Consider the following 26,628-nt stretch of genomic DNA (forward strand, 5'->3'; position numbering starts at 1 on the left):
CACCTGGGCCGGCCCGGCGCGCACTGCGGCGGAGGAGGAGCCGCGCCGGGCCCGGGGCAGTTGCGCCGGGCACGGCCCGAGCCGCCCGACCGGCCCCAACAGCCGCCCGCGGGGTCCGCGGGGCAGCAGCCGAGCGGGGTGAGGCGGCGCCGCACCGTGCCCTGTGGGGAGGGAGGAAGGGAAGGGAAGGGAAGCTATGCTGGCAGCGCCCTGGGCTCTCCCCTTGGAGGGAGTGAGGGAAGAGGCTGCCGCCCCTCAGCCCTCCGTGGAGAGGCTCCCTCAGAGCCCGGTGCTGCCCGCGCCTCAGGGCGGAGCCACTCCCGGGCTCCCCTGCTTGGGATCTGGGGAATCGCCTCGGGAGCTCCGGGTGAAGCCTTCCACAGCTCTCCTGAACTTCCTGTTGGTGTGTGCTGGTTTGTGTGGAGGGTGGCGGGGCTGCTGCGGGATGTCACTGTAATTCCTCCGTCCTCGGGAGGGAGCGAATGCGACAGTCACATAGTCGGGACTGCCTTCAAGAGACACAGCTTCAGTTGGGTTGGAAAAGCCCTCCAAGCCCATCGAGTCCAAGCTATGCCCGATCCCCACCCTGTCGCCAGCTCAGAGCACTGAGTGCCGCGTCCAGGCCTTCCTTGGAGACCGTCACGGATGGGGACTCCAACTCCTCCCTGGGCAGCCCCTTCCAATGTTCGATGGTCTTAAAACTTGGTTATACGACTCAGTGTTAAAGGATGCTTGTTTCTGTTTGTTTGCTGGTACAAAATAAGTGTCTCTAGGGAGGTGTAATCGCTGTGCTTTCTACTCAGGCGTTCCCTTAGATGTGAGTAATTAACCCTGTTGAGATCTGCTGTGGCTCTGTAATGAGAAAACAAAAGAAGATTATTAAAGTATTTTTCTCTATGCAGTTAAAATTTATTTTTATCTCATCTGGACCTAAAAACTTGACACAAGTAATAAAGACAGCACACTTTTTGTCGTAGGATTTGAAGATGTCTAAAAAGAAGCTGAAGAAACTAGCTGGAAAGGAAGACTGTTTGGATGGCCAGGATGACAAAGTAGGAGCAGAAATATTACTACTTTTATTATCTTAATTCAGTCTCCTAAATTCAAGAAAACATGAATTGTTTAGTGGCCTTGTGGTAGAAGGATGAATCCGATTTAAAGACAGGGTCATAAAGAGCAGCAGGAGGGTTGAGTTGGTCAGATAATTAATGATGTTTTTCTCCAGAGGCTGTGAGTAGTGTGCGAATCAGAAAATAGGAGACTTTTTTTATTTTAGCATATCTTTCTCTTTGAGGAAAGTTGGGTTTAATACTGGTACTGAAACCAGTGCTGTTTTCTTGGACTGTTCTGTATCTTGGACCATATATCTTAATTTTCTGATTAACCACAAGTTGTCCTTCACAGCATTTTGGTGAGCGACTCTCAAATATTTCCTTCTAGCCACTGAGACATAAATTAATGACCAAAATTCTCAGCATATTCTAGTACATCGTTGTGTCTAGTGAGTCAGTCTTCACTGAATCACTTGTAAAATGCAGGTACTACAGGAGTTGTCATCTTTCTGGTCACACATGTGGGTAGCTTCCTATTATTTTTTATTGTTTATGTCCACTTCTGACAAGGTGTTTTCTCTCAGAAGTGCAATACATAGTTGATAAAGCAGTAGTTTAATAAATCCACACTTAAATTTGCTAGATTTTTTTTCCACTGGATTTTGCAGAGAATATATATATAAAGTAAGAGAGCTTTTACCTGTGTTCTCAAAATTTTTTTGCAAGTGTTAATAAATTAGCATGATATTATGGCCTTATAAACTGAATTATTCGTGTTAGATGCTTTTTGATCATAGAGAAAATGTTGTTCAAAGTCAAATATTTATAACTATTTTTTCTTCCTCTGAATTCCTTACTATTATTCAATTTTTCTTTTTAAATTGACTTATCCTAAGGTGCTTTATTGTTTGTTTTTATTTTACTTCTGTAAGTAAGGGTAAACACTTGGCTTAAAATCTCATACTGTAGCTTATTTCCATTGCTAATGCTTCTACCAGTTTGAAGAATACAGCTTTAACAGCAAAAAGATAAGGAAACCTCTAATAGTAGCAAGTGCCCTCCAGTGTGATCCCAGTATGGGTGGGAGGTGTCTTATACCCCAAACTGATAGTGTTGGGAGAAGAGGAACAGTAAGAAAGTTTGCTTGTGATGACTAAATTAAGTGAAAATTTTCAAGAAAAGAAGATAGGTTGAAAAGAAATATTAAAAATGTCATGGAAACTCATGGTTGTTGGGGAATAGGCCTTGAAGAGAGAAATGATTAACTGAGCAGCTGGAAATGGGTTTGTTACCACCAGAAGTTGTCCCAGCAGCATCATGAGCTCCACCTACCCCAAGGGAGCTCCTTCACTGCCTTCCAGCTGGTGGGGACAGCAGGGAGGTGGATGTGACCCCGGGGGGAGCCTTTGGAATTGTCTGTCCTTCTGCTTTTTCTGTTGCATTGCAGCTCCAGAACCAACCACAGGCAGAAGTTCTCAAAACTGCCTTAATTTAGGACTCCCCTGGTTTCTGCAAGCCTCTGATTTTTGCATTAAGTGCTCTCTAGTGTGGAAGTAAACCAGCTAAGGCCTCTCTAGGTAGGAAGAATCTCTGCTGCAGTGACCTAATGGCCTCATGGAGTCAGCATACCCCCGTTATTGAAGGAGTGAATTATTTGTGAAAGGATGAACTGTCTGAAGCTTCCTTATCCAAAATAATCCATATGTTACTGTTCTCTGTTGTAACTTCCTACACCCTGCTGTGGTTTTGGGAAAACTGAGTCGTCTAATGTGAGGTGTATAAAAAGTACCTGCCTGTGGGACACATGGTTTTACCTGAGTGCCTGTGAATTGATCATGGTAGGAATATTACTATCTCGGATCTGTAGTTGTCAGTGTTGTAGTGGGCCGTGTTGAATCATTTTGTAAGCATTAAAGTGCTCCATGATTAAATCATGAAGTGCTGCTAAACCCTTTGCACCCTTATCTTTGCATGCACATCCTTGGCACCCTTTGACAGTGTTTCTCTAAGGAGCCAAACCACTCAGTTGTGACACTGTCTTACAAAGGTCTTTTTTTTAATTGCAGTTTCCTCTGTAAGCCTCTGAATTTTTTTTTTTCTTTCAGAACTCTGAAGACACAAGATCTTACAAGCACACTGTGAAAGGAGAAACAGAACTTCAGAGGTAAATTCTCAATCTGTCATTAAATAGAACTACTTAAAAGTATAACAATTATAGACCCTTTAATGCTGAACTGAAGACTATTTTCAACCTGTTTACCAAATAAAATACAGTGTTTTTACTGGTCTTTCTTTGGATATTTTAAACCTAGTGTACAGTCAATATAATTACTGAGTATTTTCTCTGCTCTTATAAGAAAGTTTCCTAAAAATTTTTCACATAATTCACAATTTCTGTAGAATGCTACTATATTCCCATCCATTGTTCCCTTTCCAAGTTCTCCAGTCAGTGCAGGATAAACAGTTTGAAAGCTGTGTGTGTTTTGGCACTGTGTGACCAAGCTGACCTTTTAGGATGACGCACCTCCTTTATCACTGAACTGCTGTTAAAACTTATCTGTGTGATAAGAAGAAGCTCGACTGTGTAGGGTGTCTCTCAAACCAACAGTAAGTGCAGAAAAAGCTTTTTCTCCATTTTCTTAAAGCTAAAGTGGCTGTACAGTGGAGAAAGGTAAATCAAATAAATGCTATATCAAACTATTTTGAAGGACAGATGTTGCTCCAAGTCATGTTTAAGAGCATCATGCTCAAAAATGCTTAGCTCTAACTGTCTAAATCAAATGCAGGTGCCTTTTTTGTTGCTCTTTTCCATTAACTGAGCTAAATTACATTACTTCCTTCATGTTTCTGTAGGTCCAAACCAGAGAAAGATGGACAAGAGAAGAAGCGACACCGAAGTTCTAGTGTTTCCCACAGTGCTGATGGAAGATCCCAGGAAAAATCTCTAAACAGAAGCAAAACCCTGGATGGTTCTTCAATTCAAACTGAAAAGCAAAAGAAAATAGTGATCCAGTTTAAAGCCAAAGAAATCAAACATGGCAAAACCACCCGCACTCCTGATGTGGTGACTGCCAGCAAGGAAAGAAGTCGCTCTGATGGAACAGAAGGGAAAAGGCTCTGGCACAGCTTTGAACTTCAGAGGGACAAGGCACTGAAGAAAAAGAGAGAGAAAGCTGAACTCTGCAAACTCAAGCTAAAAGTAGAACAAACTATGTTAGAAAAGTTTAAGTCCTCTGTGTATGAGGTACCACATAAAAAGGCAGAGGGCTCAAAAAAGCGGAGTGAAGATGTCAGAATTCCCAAAAAGCCACCTGACAGCTATGCAGGGACTGGGCATGGTGATAAACCTGCCACAAAGGAGCCAAGAGCATTATCTAGCTTCTGGGAGGAAGAGGAGGAAGAAGAATATAAGGACTTTGCTGTGAAGAAGAGGCACATGAGTAAACACAGATCATCACACTCCTCATCAGAAACTCCGCCACGATGGGACTCTTGGAAGCGCAGAAAACATGGTGCTGGTTCTCCTAAAGCTCCTGGGCACTCAGGGACTAAAGAAGGGGACTTGGAAGCCACAGCACTGTGCTTTAAGCAGGTAATGAGAACCCAGTTCTTTATGTAGGTGTTTCAGGCTGGTTTCTCAATGGCAGACAGATTTATACCAGCAGACTGTCTTACAGAATCCAGCCAGGTTTCATAGCTAACTAGGTGGATTTTTCTGATCCCAATGTAAACCTTGTTACCGTCTTCCTCAGCTAAATGTTAAACAGATCAGAAGAGTAAAGGTCTTGTATGTTGGGATTGTGTCACACATGCTTCCACAGCTTTGCTTTGCTGCTGGGGGTGTGGAATACTTCACTTCAGGTACAAATCAGCTGATTTTTTGTTTTGAGCTGATACGGTTATTTCATTCTTTGAATGAATAAACTGAACCAATGAAAACTTGCTGCCAGACAGAGCATTGCTGGCAGAGTGATGCCAGGAGACCTTGGGGTGGATCTGGGACTAAATTGGTATGTGTGCTGCAGAACTTCCCTTTTATGTGTGACGGGTTTGTTTCTAAGCTTAGGTTGAGGTGCAGAGCCAAACACAAGCTGGATCTTGAGCACGGGGCTTTTTTGCTGTTGTTCTTGTGTAAATCCCCAGCATCTTTGGAGATTCCAGTTTGTGTTACGGTGGTGTGAGCATTTGTGTGTATGCAAAGAGAGTTATTATGTGCAAAGCCAGGGGGTCATTGAGGTTGGAAGGCGCCTCTGGAGATCATCCAGTCCAGCCCCCTTGCTCAAGCAGGGTCAGCCAGACCTGGTTGCCCAGAACAAAGGATGGAGACTCCACAACCTCTCGGGCAGCCTGGTCAAGCGCCTTCAATGTGCAAAAGTGAGAGGTTAATGTTCAGATGGAATTTGCTGTGTAATTCACAGTTATTTATTTAAAAGAAAGCCATGCATGCTAATAACTGTGGTTTATGTTCCCTATTCACTTGGGAATACCCAGTGTTCTCTAAAAAGCCTTCTAAGATATGTGTTGTACTTCTGTTCCTGCTTGTTTCTAGAATGTTGAGGTCCCGTGCACGTCTGACTCCTACCAGGGAGGTGAGGTCAGAAAGCTTGTGCCTGTCCCAAAGGTGAGTGAGGAACTTGTTTAACACTGTAGGGCTGTATTTCAAAACGCCTGATGTGGGGATCTCTTGTTCCTCAGTATTCCTTGGTATTTTGTGGTGTTGGTAGGGTTTTTTTAATTATTCCTACAGAGCTCTGAAGACTTTCCACCCCTTCAAGACAGTCAGAACGCAGAAACAGACCAAGAGGTTGGTAATGCTTTCATTTAACACTTCTGAGTTGTCTTAAGAGACCAAGGGCACCAAGGCTGTGTAACTGGAGAATTTCATGACCTTTCCTAGTATTTGGCATTGTTGACTCATGATCCACACTCCAGAAATGTAGAGCATTTATTTAAAAAACTAAGCAAACTTGCTAAAGTGCTGCTAATCAGGAGCTGTCTGAGATAACGAGTGTCTTTCTGTTACCATGTACAACAAAGGGGCCTTCATAGTTGCTCACATGCTCCAGCTGTCTAATTTTCCATCCTCTTAACTTTTTTGTTGGAAGAGAAACATATTTTTTTAAGAAGTGCCTGTTAGGAAACTTGCAGTTTGTGTAACAAAAAATGCAACAAAGTTTTGGAATACCAGGTAGAAAGGTCATAAATCTTTCTAGGCCGTATTTTGGATGTCTTTAGTGGAGCATATGCAGAAGTTCTCATGGCTTTACATTTCCTGTGCAGACTTAAAATTTTTCGGACATCATTTTGAGGCAGTTTTAACAGCATTAATGCAAAGGTATCTTTTTGGGGAAGAATCATTAAGTGATTCCTTCCAATGGATTGCACACATGCACATTTTCTTGCTGTAGATGCAGATAGTTGAAGACTTGCACGTTGCTCGTGTGGAGAAGAGGATGGCCTTGTCTGTAGTACAGACCTGTGGAGAACTTACAAGCATGGAGATAGATCTTCCAGAACAGGATTTAAATATTTCTGCTGGTATGCCATGATTGGATCTGCTTTGCTCTCTAGATGCAACCAGTAATTACAGTTACTGATGGTCTGAGTAGGGAGCACACAACTGATTATTGTTGCTGTTTTCTCTTTTTTTCTCTTCTTTTGTCTTCTTTTCCCCTAGGGGCTTTTAGTTCTGGTTTGAGCATCCTAGTGGTGATTGACACAAATATAATGATTAGTCACCTTGAGTTTGTGAGATCCCTGAAATCTGAGGATATACCAGGTATGTGAATATGTTCTGATGAGTAAGACATTGTAAGAAGAACAGATGCTGTAAGAGCTTCAGGCTGCCTGAAGGAAACCAAGCCTGCATTCCTTAAAAAGGGCAGCAGGTTTCATGCAGAGGCAGAAGGCTCACACTTGAGAGCCTGGTTCTGTGAACCCAAACAAGCTGCATCCTAGGAAAACCTCAGCTGTGGAAGCAAAACCTACTGTGCTTATAATAAGACCATGTACCTGCAGAGAATCATGGCAGATATTCCCAGGAAAATGCTTGAATTCCTAGACGTAAATAAGTTTTAACCCTTTCTAAGAACATAATTTGAGCATTTAACCCATTACTAGTGATAACTCTTATTTTCTAGTCTCCTTTTATCATTTATTTTTCTAGAAAGAGAATTTAAAGTGTGTTGAGGAGTCAGTCAGTGCTTTGTTTCTGTCTTGGTAAAGGTGACAGAACTGAGCAATTTCTCAGAAATTCAGAATGAGACCCTGGATTTAATATCTGGCTCTAATATGCTGGGAAGCTGTTGGTTATTTGATGTTTGCTGGGTTAGGGTCATGCATGTCAGTTCTTGGTAAGCATATCTGGAATCTATCAGAATGCTTAGGGTGCTTTGATGCTTTCAGCTAAGGAATACACTTATTCCAGCCACCTGGAAAATACCTGTCCTAAGGGCCTGAGTGATTTTCAGGAGTGTGTCAGACTGTATTTCTCCTCCCAGGTTAGGAATGCTGTTGTCTTATGTACACTGAGATGCCTTTTTTAGAATACTGCAACTCCCAGTTTATGGTCCTGCACCAGACCCACCATGCTGGTGATTGCTAGCCTATTTATTACAAAACAGATGGTTATTAATAAATTGTTTCAAAATTCTGTTCTCGTAATGTGAATGAGAAAGAAAATGGTTGAAGTATTTGTCATGGGTGGACCAACAGAACAGTCATTAAACTTCTGATTTATCCTGTATTTCATATAAAAGCTTTAAAGTTCAGCCCATACTTACCTACAAATAAAACCATGGTCCAGTATCCACACTTCCTGTTCCTGGTTCAGGAGTGCTGGCTGGCAATGAACACGAGCTTTTTTCGCTGCTTGTTTTGGCACAGTGACTGCTCTGGTCACTCAGGTGCGTGCAGCCTGGTATTCCAGCTGCTGTGTCACCTTGCTGCAACATCTTACAGCGAGTCTGTGCCAAGATAATTGCTGCAAATATGTGTTACAATGTTGTCAGTGCATTCTGCTGATTAAAATGTGTCTCCCTCTTGTTTGCCTCATGTCACTTTTCCATGTAATCAGTGTAGTGCCAGATTGAGGTTAGATTAGAAAGAGGGAACTCAGCCTTTTTTGGTTCTTTTTCGAATGCTAGATTCTCTCGAGCAAGGAATATGAGAACTATTGGCAATAAGTTGTGAACTTGAATAAATATGATGCTTGTATTGAAAGGTCTCTGTAGCAGTTTGTGTTACTTCTGCAAATACCTTTGTTTATTGGTGGTGGTTTTTTTCCTTCCAGGAGTTGATAGACTTGCATTAATAATTCCCTGGGTCGTCCTACAAGAGCTGGACAACTTGAAGAAGGGGAAAATGTTGCAGCATGTTCGGGACAAAGCCATCCCTGCAGTGCAGTTTATCTACAAGTGTCTCAAGAACCAGGATTCCAAACTGTGGGGGCAATCCATGCAGCTGGCTTCTCAAAAAATGTGTAATACATGTGCAATCCATTTGTGCTGGGTACTTCATCCTTGCACTTCACCTACCGGCAACCTTAGAATTCTGAGTTTAACGGAGACTTCACTCTGCAGTTTGCTAATTAAAATGAGCTAATGTCTTACAGCAGCTTTCAGAGTGTATCTAGGCTGTGGTGTGCAAATGCCTTATTAGTGCTAGTGCTGTGTTCACTATCTGTTGTTTTATCAGTTGTTTCTTACTTTCACCTTGAACTTGTCTCCTTTTGTGGGGAGTATTAAACGTACAAAGAGCACCATGAGTGCAGGGAGGTGTTTGTGAGGCTGAGTTGTACCCACATCCTTCAGCTGTGTCTGCACTGCCTTTGCAGATGGGCTGAGCGACGAGAACAACGATGACCGCGTCCTGCAGTGCTGCCTGCAGTACCAGAACCTCTTCCCACAAGCTCTTGTCGTCCTCTGCACGTGAGTTCCTGGGTGCCTTTAGCTCTCCTGCCACACTGCTTTCAAATCAGGCCTTAAAGAAAGAGCAGTTTCTGAAGTAAGCTCTTGGAAGGGCAATCACCCTCTTGAAAGCTAGAGTAGAAGGATATAATAAACCACTAAAATTGGAGATGGAATCACCTTCATGAACTTGAGGCCTGAAATAAAATTCAGCTTACTCAATATTCAATTTTAAAACTTGTTAAAGCATAGGTTTCTCAGATTTTATTCTGGTTTCTCATAAAAAATACTACTGAAGTTACAAAATAGGAAAAAATACATGAATTAGTGATTGAGATCCAGTTAGAGACTTCATCCCTGTTTCCAGCCAGGCAAGCAGAAGCAAACGGGGTTAATCTTAGAAAGAGGGAACCTGGAGATGGATTTGCTGCTCTTCCTGTTTGTGAAGATAACAGCTGACCTCTGAGTATTGATTCTGAGTTTGATACGAGCAGGTGAAGCCAGTTTGAAGGACTAATACTCCTTGGCTCTACTTGCTCTGGTCTTGGCTAGAACCAGTTCCTGCATAGTTCAATGAGTGGGGTTAAAAGTCTGGGCACCATTTGGTTTTTTCAAGTTGACACAGGTGGCTGCTGAAAATGCCACTTCAGTCACAGTATTCATAGGGTAGTGATGGTGGTTTTACATTTCACTGATCAAAGAACAGAAGGTGACTTCAGAACTGCTTTTCATCCAAAAAATCCCTTTATCCTCTACCAGTATAAGCAATGGGAATTTTTGAGAAAGTACTGGGATGCAATTTTGTCCTGGATTTTTAAAGTAGTTCTGCTGGAGCAGGACCTCAGAATGGCATCTGGGATAATGATTTGGCCAGTAGAATAGTACTAAAGGGTCTCAACAAGGAGAACTAACTGTAGCCATCAAATAAGATATTACTGTCTCAGAATTATTGCCTGGTTTGCTTTCTGAGATCATAGCAACTAAGCATCACTCCTGTAGTAATTATAGCTATTGTTTTCTGAGAGCAAACCTAGACCGTGAAACACTTTTCAGGATGTTTCTCATTTTTACTTAATTCTCCGGTTTGATTTTTTGAACTGCTTCTAATTGCTTGAGAAAGAAAACTTTGTCTATATAACGAAGTTCACAAAGTAAGTTTTCCAAATACAAGTTTTTTCAGTGTGCTGCTTTTATTCCTTTTTTGACAACAATTAATTCTCTTCTAGGGATGATAAAAATTTGTGTAGTAAAGCCATTGTGAGTGAGGTGAAGGCATTCTGCAAAGCTGATCTGGTCACTGCTCTGCAGAATGTGAATGCAAACAGGCCCCTGAACTGTGAGGAGCTGCAGCAGCCAAAGCAGGGTGAGTCTGTGGAATATGCTGGTTTGTGAGTGTGTAAGAATCAGTGGGGCAAAGGGAGAACAGTTCCTACTATACCTTCAGTTTTCCTATGCTTTGAATCCTTAGGAATGTTTTTTGTTTGGGGAAGGTTTTTTCAAGGGTTTCCTGAAAGTTTGAGACTTTAATTAAACCATCTGTCTCAGAGTTCTAGGAAATTCAAATATGATGTGGTTCTATTTTATAGAAAAAACACTGTATGAATTTTCTGTGTTTAGAGTAATTTAAAAGGTGTCCTGAACTTTTTGGGACGGAAAGAGGTTTTTTCATTTGTCCAAAGGTATAGCTTACAGAACTCAGAAGTGATCATCTTGTGCTTGCTGGTAACCCTGCTGGCTGTATATGATCTAAATTATTTAAGGAAAAAGAAATGTCTAGTAAGATCACTAAGGAGTAATACTCTGGAGAAATTAACCTTCTTGGTTAGTAGCTCTTAATTAAAAATACACACAGTACAAGTGGGTATAACTAGAAATACTTGAAACCTAATTAGGTATAGCCCATCTGCTTTATAAACTGAAGTGCAGTCTGTCTTTATAGACACAAGTTCTTCGTGCACCATCAACATGACTTAGATATAAACCCAGTTTCAATGAATACCTTTTGTGTCGTTGGTTTGACAGATACAGAATTTGGGAAAACAAGAGGCGATGCTGGTTTTACTGCACAATTCCCAAATGTGCTTCCAGACCTCGAAAGGAACTTAGGAGAAGCTTTGTCTTCTATTTTGGAGACTGAAATGAAACTTGCATTTGGAAACCTGTGGATGGAGGTGGTTTCTTACATCAACTTGCTTGATATTTTGATTATTGAGAGGTTTGAATGTCCTTAGTATTTTATTGCTATTAATACCTGTGCCAAGCCAAACCCAAGTCATCCAGGTCCCTGATATAACAGTTCACTGACAGGGAGCAGCTCAATGTTCACTTCTAATATTTCATTTTATAGCAAGATTATCCTGTTTGACCAGTAGTGTGCAACATGTGCAGTATTTTAATAGAATTTTAATGACACGGTAACAGGGGTGCTGATTTCTCAGTGTGAAGTTTCAGGATTCTTTTTATTAGTGGCATTAAAATTCTATTTCAGCTTCTCTAGTCAATTAAATCCCCACCCTGTAAATACATCCTTCAAGAAATCATTCCATCATGTTCTGTATAATATTGAGGCATTTGTTGCAGGCATTTTTTCCCCACCAGAACAGCTGTGGATAAAACTGTTCACAGCTAAATTGATTCCAGTGCAGATACAGAATGACAAGGGTACTAATGAGAACCTCTAAACATTCTTGCAAAAGTATTGTTTGCAGAAGATAAATACCCATGTACAAGGCACTTTCAAATTGTTCATGCTTTACTTTAGATTCCATTTCATAGCTTCTACCAGCTGGGAGGCTGTTAGAAGTTTAAATTTATTGCAGATAAGCCTCTGTGGCTTGACAAATCCCCCAAATCGTGGGGTGACTGTTGTTTCCCAAACTGCCCTGATTAGCTGCTAAGCTTTTAATCACTTCTTGATTCACTTAGTTAATTTCTTTTAACATCTCTTGAAATACTGGTTTCGCTTGATAGTAGTTAATTTCAGGTTTTTTGCAATAGACATAATTTACTTCATGTATAAATAGTCACAGTGTTTATTTTTACTTTGTAACTGTACTAGAAAATCAAAGGCATATTTATTGTTGGTCTTTTTGTTCTTGTTACTGTTGGCTTTTGTGCACAAGTAACTCATTAGATCAGTTTTGAGATAAATCGAAAGTATTATTTTTGAGGAATGGGGAACCAAAAATTATGAGACTGACTGTTCATTCCTTCTGAATGAGCATCACTGTTTAACCCATGATGCTGCTGGATCAAATCTTTATTAATAGATTAAACTTGTTAAATCTGGATGTGGTCTTATTTCTGAGGAATCACTGAAATTCTCCTTCAGCAGTCACAAATCATCACATTCTTGAAGAATAGAGCAGTTGTGGAATGTATAGGAATATGTCTAAATGAAAACCAGCCTTTGAATTTATTACATACTCTCTTCCAGATCCTGTATCTGAAGCCACCATGGACCTTAGCAAACCTGCTGAAGTGTTATAAAAAACACTGGATGGCTGTTTTTGGTTATGTGGTGCCAAGGAGTTTACTTTCAACCATTGAATGTCTTTCTAAACACCTTTGTGCAGGTAACTGTCCCTGAGAACATTAATTGTAAACTTGTAAAAAGCCTCCCTGTTCTGGTTTGAGTTACAGAACTGACTGTGTGTATTAATGGTCACCAAAGTCTCTGAATTATTTTTAAAAAGCAGATAATCCTTTTCCCTCCTTTGCCCCCATGTTACGTGTGACCAAATGATCTGCATTTGCCAAATAAATTAGGGAGGAGCAAAGGATATTGAATGTGGTACGTGAGGGCAGGGAGGTTTGTTTTAAAAAGAAGCCAACAAAAAAAGACCCACAAACCATCCATTTGTTTAAAGATGTCTTTGAGCACTTGATTTTGACAGACAGACTGGTGAACTCCCCCAGAGGGTTTCCAGGCTCCTCAGGGAATGGTCCCGGCCCCAAGGCTGCCAGAGCTCCAGGAGCATTGGGACACCGCTCCCAGGGATGCACAGGCTGGGATTGTTGGGGTGTCTGTGCAGGGCCAGGGGCTGGATCCATGATCCTGGTGGGTCTTTTCCCACTCAGGATATCCTGTGATTTCATGGTTTTACCTCTCTGGGATATTGCTGTTCTGCAGAATTATTTTAGATATGCCAGTTGATCCTCATGCAAGATCCCAGGATAAATTTGGAAGGCTTGGTTAAGGAGTGAGCAGTCTCATGCATGTTTCTCTGAGATTGTTGTACCTGATGCTTCTGAACCATTTTCCTAGGCTTTTCACATGCTTCTGTTAATCCAGGTATTTGAGTATTAAATTTGCATGCCAAGACTGATAGCTCCTAACATTTCTTTTTTCTCTCTCTCACATTAATGTCTAAACATCAGATAAACCATTTGACTCCTCAACAGTGCGTATCCTGCTCCAGGAATCCAAAAAATTGCTCCATGCTTTCAGCACCAGGTCAGACTACAACGGTGTCCTGCCCCAAGCTTATGCTGAAGTGACAAAGCTGTGTGAGACTCTAGGGGAGGTAAGGGCAGCTTTGGTGTTTGTCCACCTCACCCCATCCTCGAGTTGTTCCACATTCCAAACCTGGCTTAGATTTCTTAATTATTCCCATCATTTCCACTGATTACTCCAGGTAATGTTGCTGGGGTGTTTTTTAGATGGAGAGACCCTGACTTTAACTTTTATTTTCATGCAGTGAATATCTGCTGATACATTTTTTCCCTAATGTAAATGTGTTAGTATTGGAAAGGTGACTGAAAACCATTATTTTGTCTTAGTTTTTTCTATTGCATTGTAGCTGATGTGCCTTAGAGATGAAACTTGCTGTTTCACCTTCTGACATGGGTCCCATACTGCTGTTCTTAGGTGTGTTATTTCAGCTTTCATTGTCTTGGTAGCTGAAGACGGGACTCCCTTGTATCATGTGGTTTGTGATGGTTACTGGGGATTGTCCTGACACCTTTTGTGTTCTCAGAAGTTGATCTTCACTCACAGCTCAGCTCTGAGTTGCTGTGGAGGAAATTTCATCTGTCTTCGTTATGGTTACTGTCAATTCTGTATGTAATGGCATAAAAACTGGAGTCATGAGCATGGATGAAATTCTTGGATTTATGGGAAAGAAGCTAGGTCAGAACAGCTGTAAAGAGTTCCTAGTGTCTTTGGAAAAGGCTGAAGGGGAAAGGAGGAAGGTCAGGAGTTGACCTGTGCTGGGACCTCTGTGCGATGCAGTCAGCCCTGAACCTGACATTCTGCTGCCAAAAGAATCAGGCTCTGTCTGAAAACTTGTCAGGAAGGAATTCCTCCCTGTGAGGGTGCTGAGGCCTTGGCACAGGTTGCCCAGAGAAGCTGTGGCTGCCCCTGGATCCCTGGAAGTGTCCAAGGCCAGGCTGGATGGGGCTTGGAGCAACCTGGGCTAGGGGAAGGTGTCCCTGCCCACAGCAGGGGGTGGCACAGGATGGGCTTTAAGATCCCTTCCAGCCCCAACCATCGAGAAAGGCTTTGGATGCAGAGACTGTAACCAAGGTAACTCAGAGAGTTCAGTCTTGATTTCTTGAGCATTGCTTAAAAAAAATCTGTAGAAGTGTGTAGATTCTGGTTTTCTGAAGCTAGGAACCAAATACATTGATTATTTGTTTGCTGAACTGTTTTATAAGGTGAGGGCAGACAGTGAGCAGGATTTATCAGAAGACATCATGGTTCTTTCAGAAAATGCTGCATGTGAAAAAATGGAAGCCACGACACCCAATCTGCAAAGCACTGAGGAAAAAGAGCTACATCCCAGCTTTCATGCAGCTCAGGAAAACAGGCACCAGGAAATCTGGTCTGTCCTGGAAGGTGTTTGGAACACCATGAACTTGTACAGGTACAGCTTGCTAAAGGGGCTCAGAACTAACACATAACCTTAGATAACTTTCAAACAAGCACACTTTAGAAACAGTGCTTTTTACCCTGTTATTAATCTAAATTGACCCCAAAAAAGAATATCACACAGAATTTGGGAGTATGCACATTGTTATGTCAGTCTGCTGCTCTTTTTCTGCGCAGCAGCTGAAATAAGTTGCCCTGAAAAATAGAGTTGAAAACTCCACAAGTCTGGGACATCCATGAAAATTTTATATTTATCCATAAAATAGCATCTGAGATCTTAATTTTCCTGTGGTTATTTTCTTTCCAGACCCAGTGGAGGTCATCCAGCTTATGCAAAATTCTGTACCCTATTTTAAAACTTGAAAATCAATTGGAAATAGAAAACATTTTGTTGTTAAGCAAAATCCTACACTTTACAAAATGCAGAATCTAGTGTATTTCCTTTTTCATGTAAACTCAAGAATTGCATGGAATTAACTCCTCTTCCATCTAGATGTTTTACCATTGCTTTTATTTTGGTTATTTTTGAAAAATCTGCTGGAAACTCACTGGGATGCCATATCTTTTGATAAAATCAGAATAGGTACTGTGTTTTTTCTTTGTTTTCTTAGTCTGGAATCTCTTCCGAGGAGGGGCTCTGAGCCAGCCAAGCACAAAGGAACTCCATTTCTGGTGGTCTGTGAGGACTCAGCTAATCAGCAGTGATAACTCCATTTCTGCACTGCCATGTATTCTGAGACTGTTTTAGATAGTGTGATTTATATTTTACCTTTTTGTTTTAATAGACAAAATACAAACACACAACACACACTGAGTTTCTCTGAATTCTGATCTTTTTTATTAACTGCTTTTCTGTCTCTTCTTTATTTCTTTTGAATTTCAGTATTGAGCTATTCCAGAAGCTGGACCCCAGTGCAGTGACCATGGCTGCCAAGGCCTCGTTTGAAGAGGCTTTTTTGGGCCTGCAGAAGCTGTTGGCAGCTGTGAAGGACATCCGTGAGGGCATTGGCAGGTGAGCACTGCAGCTGGGCACAAAATGTGCAACAGGCACCTGAAGTCACAAAAATTTGAAATATTTCAGCACCAAACCACTCTTTATTCTGTGTGCTTAGTGACATGACTTGCAGTAAAAATCCTGCTGTCAAGGCTACCTTGAACTATTTCTTGGTAGCAAAAGATCATGAAAATGTTGCAGACATGGAGATCTCTTGTAGGGAATTTTTTTTTATGTCTGGGATTTGTTTGCCAGTGTTTGACCAGTGAGTTGCCTCTGCTCAGGTGTAACTGGAGCTATTAATGATTGATGGTTATGATTAATACATCAGTTCTGATGGCAGGAACTTTGAATAATTCAGGGCATTTGTGTTTCAACTGTGAGGCCCGCTCGGATGGGGGCAAAGTTCCAGTAGAGTGAAGGATATAAAGTTTTGGGGCTTTGCTGTTCCCAGTTCTAGAGTGTTCTTCATGACAGCCATGACGACGACAATCAGCTGGATTCTCTCTTTAGGCAGGATAATGTTCCCTCTGTCTTCATAGAATCACAGAATCCCAGAATGGTTTGGGTTGGAGAGGACCTTAAAGCCCAGCCAGTGCCACCCCCTGCCATGGGCAGGGACACCTTCCACTGTCCCAGGTTGCTCCAAGCCCTGTCCAGCCTGGCCTTGGGCACTTCCAGGGATCCAGGGGCAGCCACAGCTTCTCTGGGCAACCTGTGCCAGGGCCTCCCCACCCTCCCAGGGAACAATTCTTTCCCAGTATCCCATCTAACTCTGCCCTCTGGCAGGGGGAGCCCCATCCCTCCGCCCTTTTTCATACAGCACAAAAAATTGGAAGTTTCAGGAAGAATAAGGAATCTCCTGTGTAGACTCGGCTTAGTCTTTTTTTCATGGCAGTGAAATACAGATCCATTCAAAGAATCCAGTCTTTCTTTCAAAGATTAATGATCAAAATATTATAAAATTAGAAGCAGAAAAATATGGGTAGAAATGTGAGCTTGAGCAGCTGAGTGCTGATGGATTCAATTTATTGCTGGTGGGTTTTTTCCCTCTAAGGAAATTGTTTCAATAAAGCAGGTTACTGCTAAACTTTGCTGTCTTCATTCCAGTCCTAACGTTTTTGCAACAGATCCTGTGGTATCAGTTTATAGATGTGGTGGGTGACATTTAATGGGAATATGGAATATTCAGGATGGTTATTTTTGTGTTGCAGAGGTGTTTCATTAAAAACTGCTGGTTTTCTTCATATAGGAGAGCTCTGTAAAAATAAGAAATCCTGAAATACACAGGCTGACTGTTGGAATGGAGTAGTTTTCCTGGACACTTTGGAAATGCCTGCTCTGATGTGCAGGTTTGCAGTAGGTGGCATTGTGGAGCAGGAGATGGGGAGAATTTGCACCACGCTTTCGCTGCTTTGGCCTTGAGTGGAGGGATTTAAGGGAGTTTGAGACTTCTGAGGAACTTTTCCCAAGAGTCAGGAGCCAGGTTGATGTCTCATTGCAGTTTTATGAATATTTCAGAGTATCAAAGCAAAAATTCAGAAGTTTTCATAGAATCAGAATGGCTGGGGTTGGAAGGGACCTTAAAGCTCATGTTGTTCCACCCCCTGCCATGGGCAGGGACACCTCACTTTCATTTTGCTCTAAAACTGACCTTGCAGTGTATTTATTTTTCGTGATTTTTGAAAAAATATCTTTCAGTGACTTTATCTAATGTCATGAGTGCAGAAAAGGAGGCACTGGAGAAAAAATAGTGAGGAAGTTCTGTCTTGAATATTTGGAGGTAACACAGCTTTAGTGATCAAACACAACTGGTTCTGTGGTACCTTCTGGTCCCTGCTGTTCAGAACAAAGAAGAGAGAAAACATCTTGTGAAAGTTTGGAAGCTTTACCAATAAATCGTATTGAAAGTTCAACTGCATTAAAAGTTTGGATTTTCAGATTGTTAAAAGCAATCAGAAAACATGATGATACTTTTTGAGATAAATGTAGTGATACCCTTAATCATAAAAAAAATACTGCACCAGTGGCACTACCCCAGCTATTCAGGCTTGATGGCCAGAACATGTTAATGACAAATAAAGATGTGGAAAAGAAAAAAAAAAGCTGTTTCATTGAAGATGTCTCAGTACCAGCTTTTGACACCTTACCCTGTCCTGGTAGCTTTTGTCGCACCATGCAGGTTTTTCATTTTATCTTGGCTTTTTCCTCTAGCAGCATTGGTAGCAGAGTGGTGTTTATATTGCACAATTTTGTGTGCTAGAGATGGGTTACAGCCTTCAGCTCTGGAATTAAGAATAATCATTATGGTTAGCATATTCTAACTATATTACTACTGGTAATGAGCGAGAGTTGTTAAACCTCTGAAATTCAAGCATCCAGTAAAATTGTGAACCCATGACATGATTTTAAATAATTTTGGATTGAAGTTTTCTGAGTGTTCTCGCTGGTGGTTTATATTTGTATTTGGGTTGGGTATTATTTGGAACCAGTTAATTGGGGCACCTCATGTAAGGTCTCTTAAATGAACTCTTTAAAATAAAATAGGGGTTTAGATGAGCTGACGTTTGCCCTCAGCTGAATAGAACTTGTGATTCCAAGCTTTTATATGCACTCCTAAAGAACTGGACATTGTCTTCATGTTTCCTGCCAAGTTTCTTTTAGATAAGAAATCCTTGTTCATAGAAAAGAAAGAAAATTTAGTCTTTGGTGAATTGATACAGTTATTTCTAGTTGGATTTTTTTCTTTTCATCTGTTGGCTAAGAAAGAATTTTTTTGTTCATATGCCACCTTTAAAATCACTAACAGTTTATAGCATATACACTTAGATACAGGCCTCCTAAATATTTGTACTAATATGCTGTCACCTGTAAAAATATTTGTCTGTTACTGACTGCATAAGGAGCCTGAATTCTGCTTTTCTAATCTTTTATCTAAATGGAATTTCTCTCACACTCCCAGTGGTTTGGAAAAATGCGGGTTAGTCAAGGGCTTCATAAACATTTGTAAATTAAAAGTGTAATTTCTTAAGATTTTAGTAGTGCAGGAGAGCATTACCATATCAGAACTGATCCCTGAATCGAAATAATTTAAAAACAATTCTGCAGTTTTACTAATTTTAGTACAGAATTCCACAGATGTAGAGAAATTGTGCCCTTTTTATTTTTTCAGCTGGTCACTGGAGGAATTGAGATTTCTTTTCCTTGGTGTCTCATTAGAGAATTTTCTTCATTCCCTCAGGCTCCTGTGGCAGTTAATATTTTCTGCCATAAAGTTCCAATAAAGTCTCTAGATGAAGAGCTCTGCCTTTGATCTTGCTCTGCACACAGTCTCCTTCTGGAAGTAAAATGGAGATTAGCTTTCAGTTCAAAATATCAGACATTCCAATCACTACTTGTTGGATCTTTATGGTTTTATGCATTTAGGTGAAACCTGAAACTGAACTTATCTGCAGCCTTCTCTGCTGCCAGGCCCAAATTTGTCCTTTACCCACTGAAATGTTCTGTTGTGTCCATTTTATTGACAACTCTACGAAATAAAGCTCAGCTAGAGCTGGAACTGGGCAGTGCTCCCCAAGGGGCAGGGCAGAGGTGGTGCTGTGCAGCTGCTCACACTGTGGTGCCTTTAGAGCACTCTGAAAAGCAGAAGGGTTTCAAACACGGGGTTGTAAAAGACACGGTGCCTTGAGCCTGTAAAGCTAGAGGTGCCAGCAGGGGGTAACAGCTGAGACACTTCCACAGCAACGGAAATCACGAGCTTGGCTTCGGTGCAGGGAGAAGTCCCCTGAATTTCCCAGCTGGCTGCTGTGGAAGCAACCCTGGCCTATGTTGGTGGCTGTAACTCCACTGGAGCCCCTCGGTGCAGTGCAGTGAGGAATTGGTAATGAGCCACAGGGAACTTCGGTGTTTCCATTTCCCATCTCCTTTGCTTCCTTGAAGTTCGGTGTTTCCTTTTCCCATCTCCTTTGCTTCCTTGATATTCGGGCTGTGAGGTTAAAAGGGGCTGTTAATGCATGAGGCTGCGTTTTCTCCCATCAGATCCCAGCCTTTTAGATGGAGCCCTGGATTTGTTAACTGATTAGTGCTCTGTGCCAGCCCTGCCAGCCTGAGCAGTGACAGAGGGACAGCTGAGTGGGACAGGCCTTGGGGGCAGAACTTCCCCAGGGTGTGACACGGGATTCCACACCATCCCACCAGACCTCCCTTGTCCCTGCCCTCATGGGGTCTTGGAGCAGCTGGAAGGCTGAGCTGCTTTCACTGCCATTTGGGTTGTGGGTTGGGCTTTTTCACTTCTGTTTGATAAGTTCATTTTCTGGTTCTTTCCAAATAGGCTTTGCTTTCTCCCAGATCTTCTCTGTGCACAAGTGAGGAACCACATCCTAAGCTATTTCCTATCCATTTCTGTTTATTATTGTATCTTACACCTTGTGTTTGGCATCAGATGAGTGACAGAATGGGAGATAAAGAAATGTTGGGAGTGGTTTGGGAAGCTCTTGAGATAAAATCACCAAGTCTGACTGTCTCCTTTCTCCCTCCTGCCCCCAGGACAGCATTTAACCTCCGACTGGTGGCAGGTATCCACAGTCATTTCTCGGGTCTTTCCATGACATTATCTTCTCTACCTTACACGCTCAGTATTTCCAGAAAACTGTGTAGAATCACACTGGAGTTCTTAGGCTGAAGCTCAAGTACAGAATGGGGGGTGTTGTAGTGTGGTTCTGCAAGGCCAAGTGATGCCATGGATTTCCACCCTCTGCTTTTGAACCAGTGTGGAGAGAGAAGCAGCAGTGGTTAATGTTGTAATGGTCACAATACTGAGGTTCACATGGCTCCTTAGAACAGTTTGATGTAAAAGCCCTTTGCTTCATGGATTACAGATTTAGAGGATGTTCTCTAGACATTTCTGTAGTTGAGGCAGACTTTTTATCACTGAGAAACTTCCATGGAAACGAGGGCAACTTGATTTAATGAAGTAATAGAGGCAGAGTCAGTGCTCATACAGGTCCAGATTTCCCAGTGTGCACCTTCCCTTAAAATGTCCATTTTTCATAGCACAAGGTGGTGGCTACAGGAGATGAAAGGAGCATGAAGTGGTTGAAAGCAGCAGAGAGCAGTGGTGCTGTGAAATCATTGCTCTGCAGACAGGAATGTGTCAGTTTTGTACAGAAGAATATATTCCCAGACTGGAGCTGGTATTGCAGCCCCTATTTAGCTGCAGACACCACCAGGCTGTTTCATGAATGCTGACCTGTTGGGAATCTGTGGGGGAAGTTACGGTGCAGGCTCTTCCTCAGCAGCTTCCCAGAGCTCTGTGTGGAGCAAGGGCTCTCCCCTCAAAACAACAAATCTCTTTTATTTGGAGCTGCTGTAAAAGTTGGAGCCAAATGTCAGACTTCTCATTCCGTGGTACAAATCCAGAAACCATTGGCATCATCCAAGCAAAGGCCATAAAATGAGGTACAGGATTTAACATTAAGTTACTTGGATGATTATTTACACAATTTGGTTTTTTTTCCCAAAGAACTGGAGGCACAGTGGGTTTGTCCATCTACCTGAGGTCTTGCAGGAATACACCCCTTGCAGGGATACACCTGATATGTTCCCTCCATCCTTCCTCTGGAGAGGTCCCATGGCAGCTCCATCACTTACCCATGTGTGTCCTTGGCACAGCAGGAAAAATACTGATCGACAGACCTTGCCCCAGCATTTTGTGATGGCCTTGGGGTGAGGTTGTTCATAACACCTTTTGTGTTGTGGCCACTTGTGCATCCAGGCTGATGCCAGCAGTTGGGCAGTTTCTGACTGGACTGGAGGGAATGATTCCATGAGGAATCAGCCTCTCCCAGGCTCGGGATGCTCTGCTGCCACTGCTGCAGGTGCTGGGTGTGATAGGCAGAGCTGGCACTGCCTGAAGCTGCCAAGGGGGCATGGGAGCTGCTGCGTGGGCATGGGAGCTGCTATGGGGGAATGGGAGCTGCCAGGTGGGCACGGGAGCTGCTGGGGGAATGGGAGCTGCCAGGTGGGCACGGGAGCTGCTATGGGGGAATGGGAGCTGCCAGGTGGGCACGGGAGCTGCTGGGGGAATGGGAGCCGCCAGGTGGGCATGGGAGCCGCCAGGTGGGCATGGGAGCTGCTGGGGGCATGGGAGCTGCTGGGGGGCAATGGGAGCTGCCGGGGGAGTGGGAGCTGCTGTGCAGTTCCAGCTGCCAGGATTCCCAGCATTTCCAAGGAGGGTTGCTGGCAGCTTCTCCCTGCCGGGGTTTTCCGCTGTCAAAGCCGATTGTCGCTGAGGTGCCCGCGGAAGGCTCCGAGGTGTTTTTAGGCAGAGCAGCCAGTTGGTTCCCTTCCTGACTCACAGTTGGCAGGTTTAACGCAAACATTTTGGGTACTGCTTCTTAGGAAGGGGGGGAAGAATGCGTGACTAATTTTTGGTGATAATTCCTACCAAAAATGATGAGAGAAAGCAGTGGACACTCCAGTCACAGTAAATCCTGTGCTGTGTCATGGTCTTCCAGCTTGCTTCAAACACAGGGTCCTTTAACTGGGATTTTTTAGCTTATTCTGTTACTTTCCTGATTTTTTCAACTCCTAATTAATTCATTTATAAATGAAGCTTAGAGCTTGCAAGAGGAGGGAGAGGAGAATTTGGGTACTTTCCCATGGGAAAGTAAATAGAACTTTCCCCAGAAGATTTTTCCTTTTTCCAAGTCCAGTCATTATCTTAATCATTATTTAACTATGTAAGACTTAAAAACCAGAATTTTATCAATATTTCTTAATATTTATAAGGTGTTACTTGTGTTTTAATGTTGATTTTAAGGTACATTATACAGCATTTAGGAGGGTTCTGCTTTTCCTGGTGAATGCAAATAAAGTTGCACTGAGGTGGAACTAAATTGTATCTGTCTAAATAGATGAGGATATTTAATTTTGTTAAAAACCAACTTCCTTACTGGATGAGGTTTGGAGCCCTGCGGAAAAGGGTGTCCATCGAGGTGCTTCATTAAAGCCACCTCTCTTCAGCTGCCACATCCCGCTGGCCCTTGGCAGTTTTAGGTGGTGGTTATTAGAAGTAGCAAAAATGGGAAGTGAATTGCAGCATTTGGGCTGCACATGGGAATCTGGAGGGAGCGAGTTAAAGCTGGGGTGGGAATGTTGTATATCCTGGGAAGCTTTGCTGTGGTTCCACGTGAGCCCGTGGGCCTTGCTGGTGGGCACCAAAGGGCTTTCAATTACTGCTGGGCTTCCTCCCTCCTCATACAGAAGTGGGTCACAAAAACATGGAGGGAATTTTTAATTAGGAAAAGCCTCCAGAAAAGTTCTCACAGAAATAATAAGCTCTTTAATTCTGTTAGAGGAGTGGAAGGGAAAATTCTTCAAACTTCATCATTTCCTTTTTGTTCAAGTAATTTTTTTTTTCCCTTGAGGATTTCTGGCTTATTTTTTAAACTCTTTCATAGAGTTAAAAGCATCCCCAAACTTTTCTTTTTCAGAATTTTGACCCCAACCAGCAGTTTCCAAGATATTTGGACCCTCTATAACTTCCTCAGAAGGCATGAGGTATGATATTTTCTTTGGTGTTTGGTCACTTCACTTACAGCTTTTATTTCAAGTAGCTCTGAGGTCATGTCTCATCACTGTATTTCCACTAAGAATTTAGATTCTTCACTCTTATTTATTAGCTGTTGAACATAAAGATAGATTTTTGGTTGGATTTCAGCAGGTATTTGAGTTGCCTGTGTGATTTGCTGAGTGCTCACTTGGTGTGAATGATTTGCTGTTGAGAGTAAAAAGCCTTGAAATGAATGGTTTTAGTAGAATATTTCTCTATTTAATACATTACATATTTCAGGCTTGCAGTGCTCTGCTGTGCAGGGAAGTATATTTGGGGTTTGGGCCTTCACATGCGTTTTTGGAATTGATGCAAGTCAGAGCCTATTTCATTTGAGGTACATACACACACACACACACACATCTATATGTACTTATATATGTGTATATATAAATAAAACTATTGGTTAACTTGAGAGGGGAGGAAGAATTATTGAAGGTCTTTTAGATTTGTGCAGAAGTGGTTAGAAAATGGAGCTGGAATTTGTAATACTAGATTTTATTATAAGATACAGGATGTCTTTTTTAATGTACTGTCTCAACTTGAGAGCCTGTTAGGGAATACATGAGCTGTATCTGCTATTCCTACTGTATAATTGTAGCAGACATGTGATACTTGATAAATGACTATATGAATTCTTTCTTCTTTGTGTTAGATCAATAACAGTCTGAAATTCACTGCTGAGGAGCTGTATGAGTGTGTTTCACAGGAGCTGTACAGGTGAGCCAGTTACTGACCCCATTGGGGGGGTTGAGGCAGCTTTTTCACATGTATTAACCAAGGTACCATGAGAGGAATCATCCGGGTCAATAAAAAATCCCCCTTTGTAGGAACAGTGTAGGGAAAATGAATGGGGGATTTTTTAAATTCCCTTTTTAATTTTAATGCCCAATTAACACAGAGCAGGAGAGGACAGAAATTATATTGCAGATGAGGCATCAGTGCCTACATGGTGATTTTCAGCTGTTGGAGGTGAGGTGTTGGGCCCTCTTTCCTATGCCAGTGGTTTCTGGCTCATTTCTTTATGAATTTGTGTCACTGAGGGTTTGTGAATCCAGGCTCTGGGAGGTTTCTAAAATGTTATCGTGGGTTTTTAATAATTCTGAGCTTAGGACAGGTAACTGGTTTTTGCTGTTGTGTGGATATGAATGAGCTGTCACTGGCCAGGATCAGCTGAGTGAAAGGCTGGGTGGTGAATTACTCTAAAAAGCTTCCCTTTGCCTGGACTGATTCTGGGTCCCTGAATCCTCCGTGAAGTTCAGAGTGCAGATTGCAAGATCAGGGAACAAAGTTATGCAGAGGGAGACATTCAGTATTTTAATCAGCAATAAAAAACAGTTTAAAAGCTTCACTCCACATGAGTTGATGGCTCTAGACCTGTATTGATACAGGCAGAAAGAAAACTGTGTGTGGAAATTTGTGCTCAGCAGAGTAAAACAAGTATTTTGCAGACTGCTGTGGCAGCCCTCAGCCTGTGCTTGGGGAACTCAGTGATGGGGGTTTTCTTCCTTTTTTGAGGAGCCGCTTTTAAATGGTCTTTTGAGAAAGAATCTTTTGGAAACCAAAGTTAGGGCATGTTTATATGTGATCAGGTTGAGATTCCTCTTTTGAAAGTCATAAGGGGGTGTATCCAGATCGTTATTTTGAGTGTGAGTACAGGGTATGTCAATGTATGAAGGATGGTTTGAACTGAACCTTCCAGAATCCCAAATCTCTCCAGAAAGTGGATGTCAGTGACCTCTCCTGCCAATTGTTCCACTTTACCTGCCCCAGAAGGGAACAGGAGCTCTGCCTGTGGCAGCTGTGGGTTGGGTGTTGCAAGGAACTCATGTGAAATCCTCAGGTTTAGCAGCTGTAGTGCAAAAGTCACTGCTGCTGCTTGAGTTTGATAGAAATGTCCTTGAAAATGTAGGGAGTATTTGTAAAGATTTCTATTCTGCTGTGTCCTGCTAACCTTTCTCTCCTGTCTCCCAGGGAGAGGCTGGAAGTGGGCTGCTGCCAGCTGGCACAGCTGGAGCAGATGCTGGAGCAGTGCCAGGCCTCTGTGTACAGGGAGGCCAAGAGCAGGGGCTGGCTCTGACCCGGGCTCAGCTGTGTGAGCTCCACCTCCTCAGGGGGAGGAGAGGGAAGTGCTGGAGGAGCCAGAACTGCCGTGTTTTCTTCCGCAGTGGTGCTGGTTTGGGTTGGAGTTGAAGGGAAAAACACAGTTCCACGTGGACATTAAATGTCGGGATTTCTGCTGAGAATTCTGTTCACTTCTAGAATGTTCTGTCTTCAGTGAGGGTGCCGCTGGATAGCCATGGATAACCAGGAGAAGCAGTGCTGGTTCGGGATGCAGCAGCTGTGCTGGGCTGCTCTGAGCATCCAGCGTTGCTGTGAGGAGCTGAGCTGGTAATGGTTGTAGAGGAAAACCCCTGTGTTTGTGTTGCTGGTACTTTACAAGTGACAAGTGAGAGAAAGGAATCTGTTGTGTCAGCCGGAAGCTCGGGAGGGCAGGAAGTAGTGCAGTGCAAGGCTGGAAATGAAGGACTGACCCACAGACACAACGTGTGTCTGTGAGGGCTTAAGAGAGGACGTAGAATGAGCAAAGGAACAGACTGATGTTCATTTTTCCTTAAAGACAAAACAGACCCCCCCCCTGATGCAGGTGTTTGTCCCAGACCCCTTTTCAGAGGAAAAAGGTGTTTCTCCTTTGTTTAAGCAGGCACTTTATCTTCATACAGTGGAAACCTGCTAGCAGTGCTCTTGGGGGAGCTCCTCATCCTGCTCTTGCCACATCCTCCTGCAAGGTGGGCCTGGTCCTCCCTGCTCTCCAGGTGACATCCCTCTCTGGCTGCACTCTTGGTTGCTTTCCAGAACTGCTTTAAGTCGTGAAACTTTGCAAAAGCCATTTTCTAAGGCCTTTAACACTACCTCTTCTGTGTATGTATTTGTACAGAGATGAGCTGACTGGCAAAGTTCCAGAGTGTCTATTTTGATATTAACTTTTGGATGTATTTGTAAACTCTTGATTGTAAAAATGTAATTTATTGTTACATTAAACAGTGTTTGATTCTGAGTGGCTCTGCCCAGTCCCTGTGAATGCAAGTGCAGCAGAGTCCTGCCCAGGCCCCTGGGCCAGGGGGTTTGGAGGAGTCTGTTGAAGCACAGTTGCTGTGCGGGGCTGTTTCCATGGAGGTTCTCCAGCCCTG

General features: G+C 42.6%; 1 protein-coding gene across 5 annotated transcripts; it reads left to right on the forward strand.

Moving 5' to 3' along the window:
* Positions 1-30: 30 nt before the first annotated feature.
* Positions 31-26,495, forward strand: SWT1 (SWT1 RNA endoribonuclease homolog). Of its 5 annotated transcripts, none has more exons than XM_039555668.1 (19): positions 31-138; positions 978-1,052; positions 3,158-3,216; positions 3,906-4,644; positions 5,602-5,673; positions 5,800-5,856; positions 6,461-6,590; positions 6,730-6,831; positions 8,344-8,532; positions 8,887-8,980; positions 10,186-10,322; positions 10,982-11,130; positions 12,396-12,534; positions 13,340-13,485; positions 14,618-14,826; positions 15,715-15,843; positions 23,319-23,385; positions 24,093-24,157; positions 25,412-26,495. In XM_039555668.1, exons 2-19 carry the CDS (start codon positions 987-989, stop codon positions 25,515-25,517), a joined length of 2,655 nt encoding a protein of 884 aa, XP_039411602.1. In that variant the 5' UTR covers positions 31-138; positions 978-986; the 3' UTR covers positions 25,518-26,495. The 5 variants fall into 5 exon arrangements, with proteins under 5 accessions (XP_039411602.1, XP_010404648.3, XP_010404649.3 ...); XM_010406346.4 differs by lacking the exon at positions 31-138 and adding an exon at positions 176-403; XM_010406347.4 differs by lacking the exon at positions 31-138 and adding an exon at positions 176-403 and having other exon boundaries at positions 26,161-26,495.
* The last annotated feature ends 133 nt before the right edge of the window (positions 26,496-26,628 follow it).

The sequence above is a fragment of the Corvus cornix genome, chromosome 8 (assembly GCF_000738735.6).
Source record: "Corvus cornix cornix isolate S_Up_H32 chromosome 8, ASM73873v5, whole genome shotgun sequence".
NCBI classification, from domain to species: Eukaryota; Metazoa; Chordata; class Aves; order Passeriformes; family Corvidae; genus Corvus; species Corvus cornix.

Excerpts from the sequence above, each read along its gene's own strand:
- SWT1 (XM_010406346.4), top strand. The coding sequence starts at position 197 with ATGCTGGCAGCGCCCTGGGCTCTCCCCTTGGAGGGAGTGAGGGAAGAG. Across the intron at positions 5,674-5,799 it reads AGCTTGTGCCTGTCCCAAAG|AGCTCTGAAGACTTTCCACC; the intron begins GTGAGTGAGGAA and ends TTATTCCTACAG. Across the intron at positions 23,386-24,092 it reads ACTTCCTCAGAAGGCATGAG|ATCAATAACAGTCTGAAATT; the intron begins GTATGATATTTT and ends TCTTTGTGTTAG.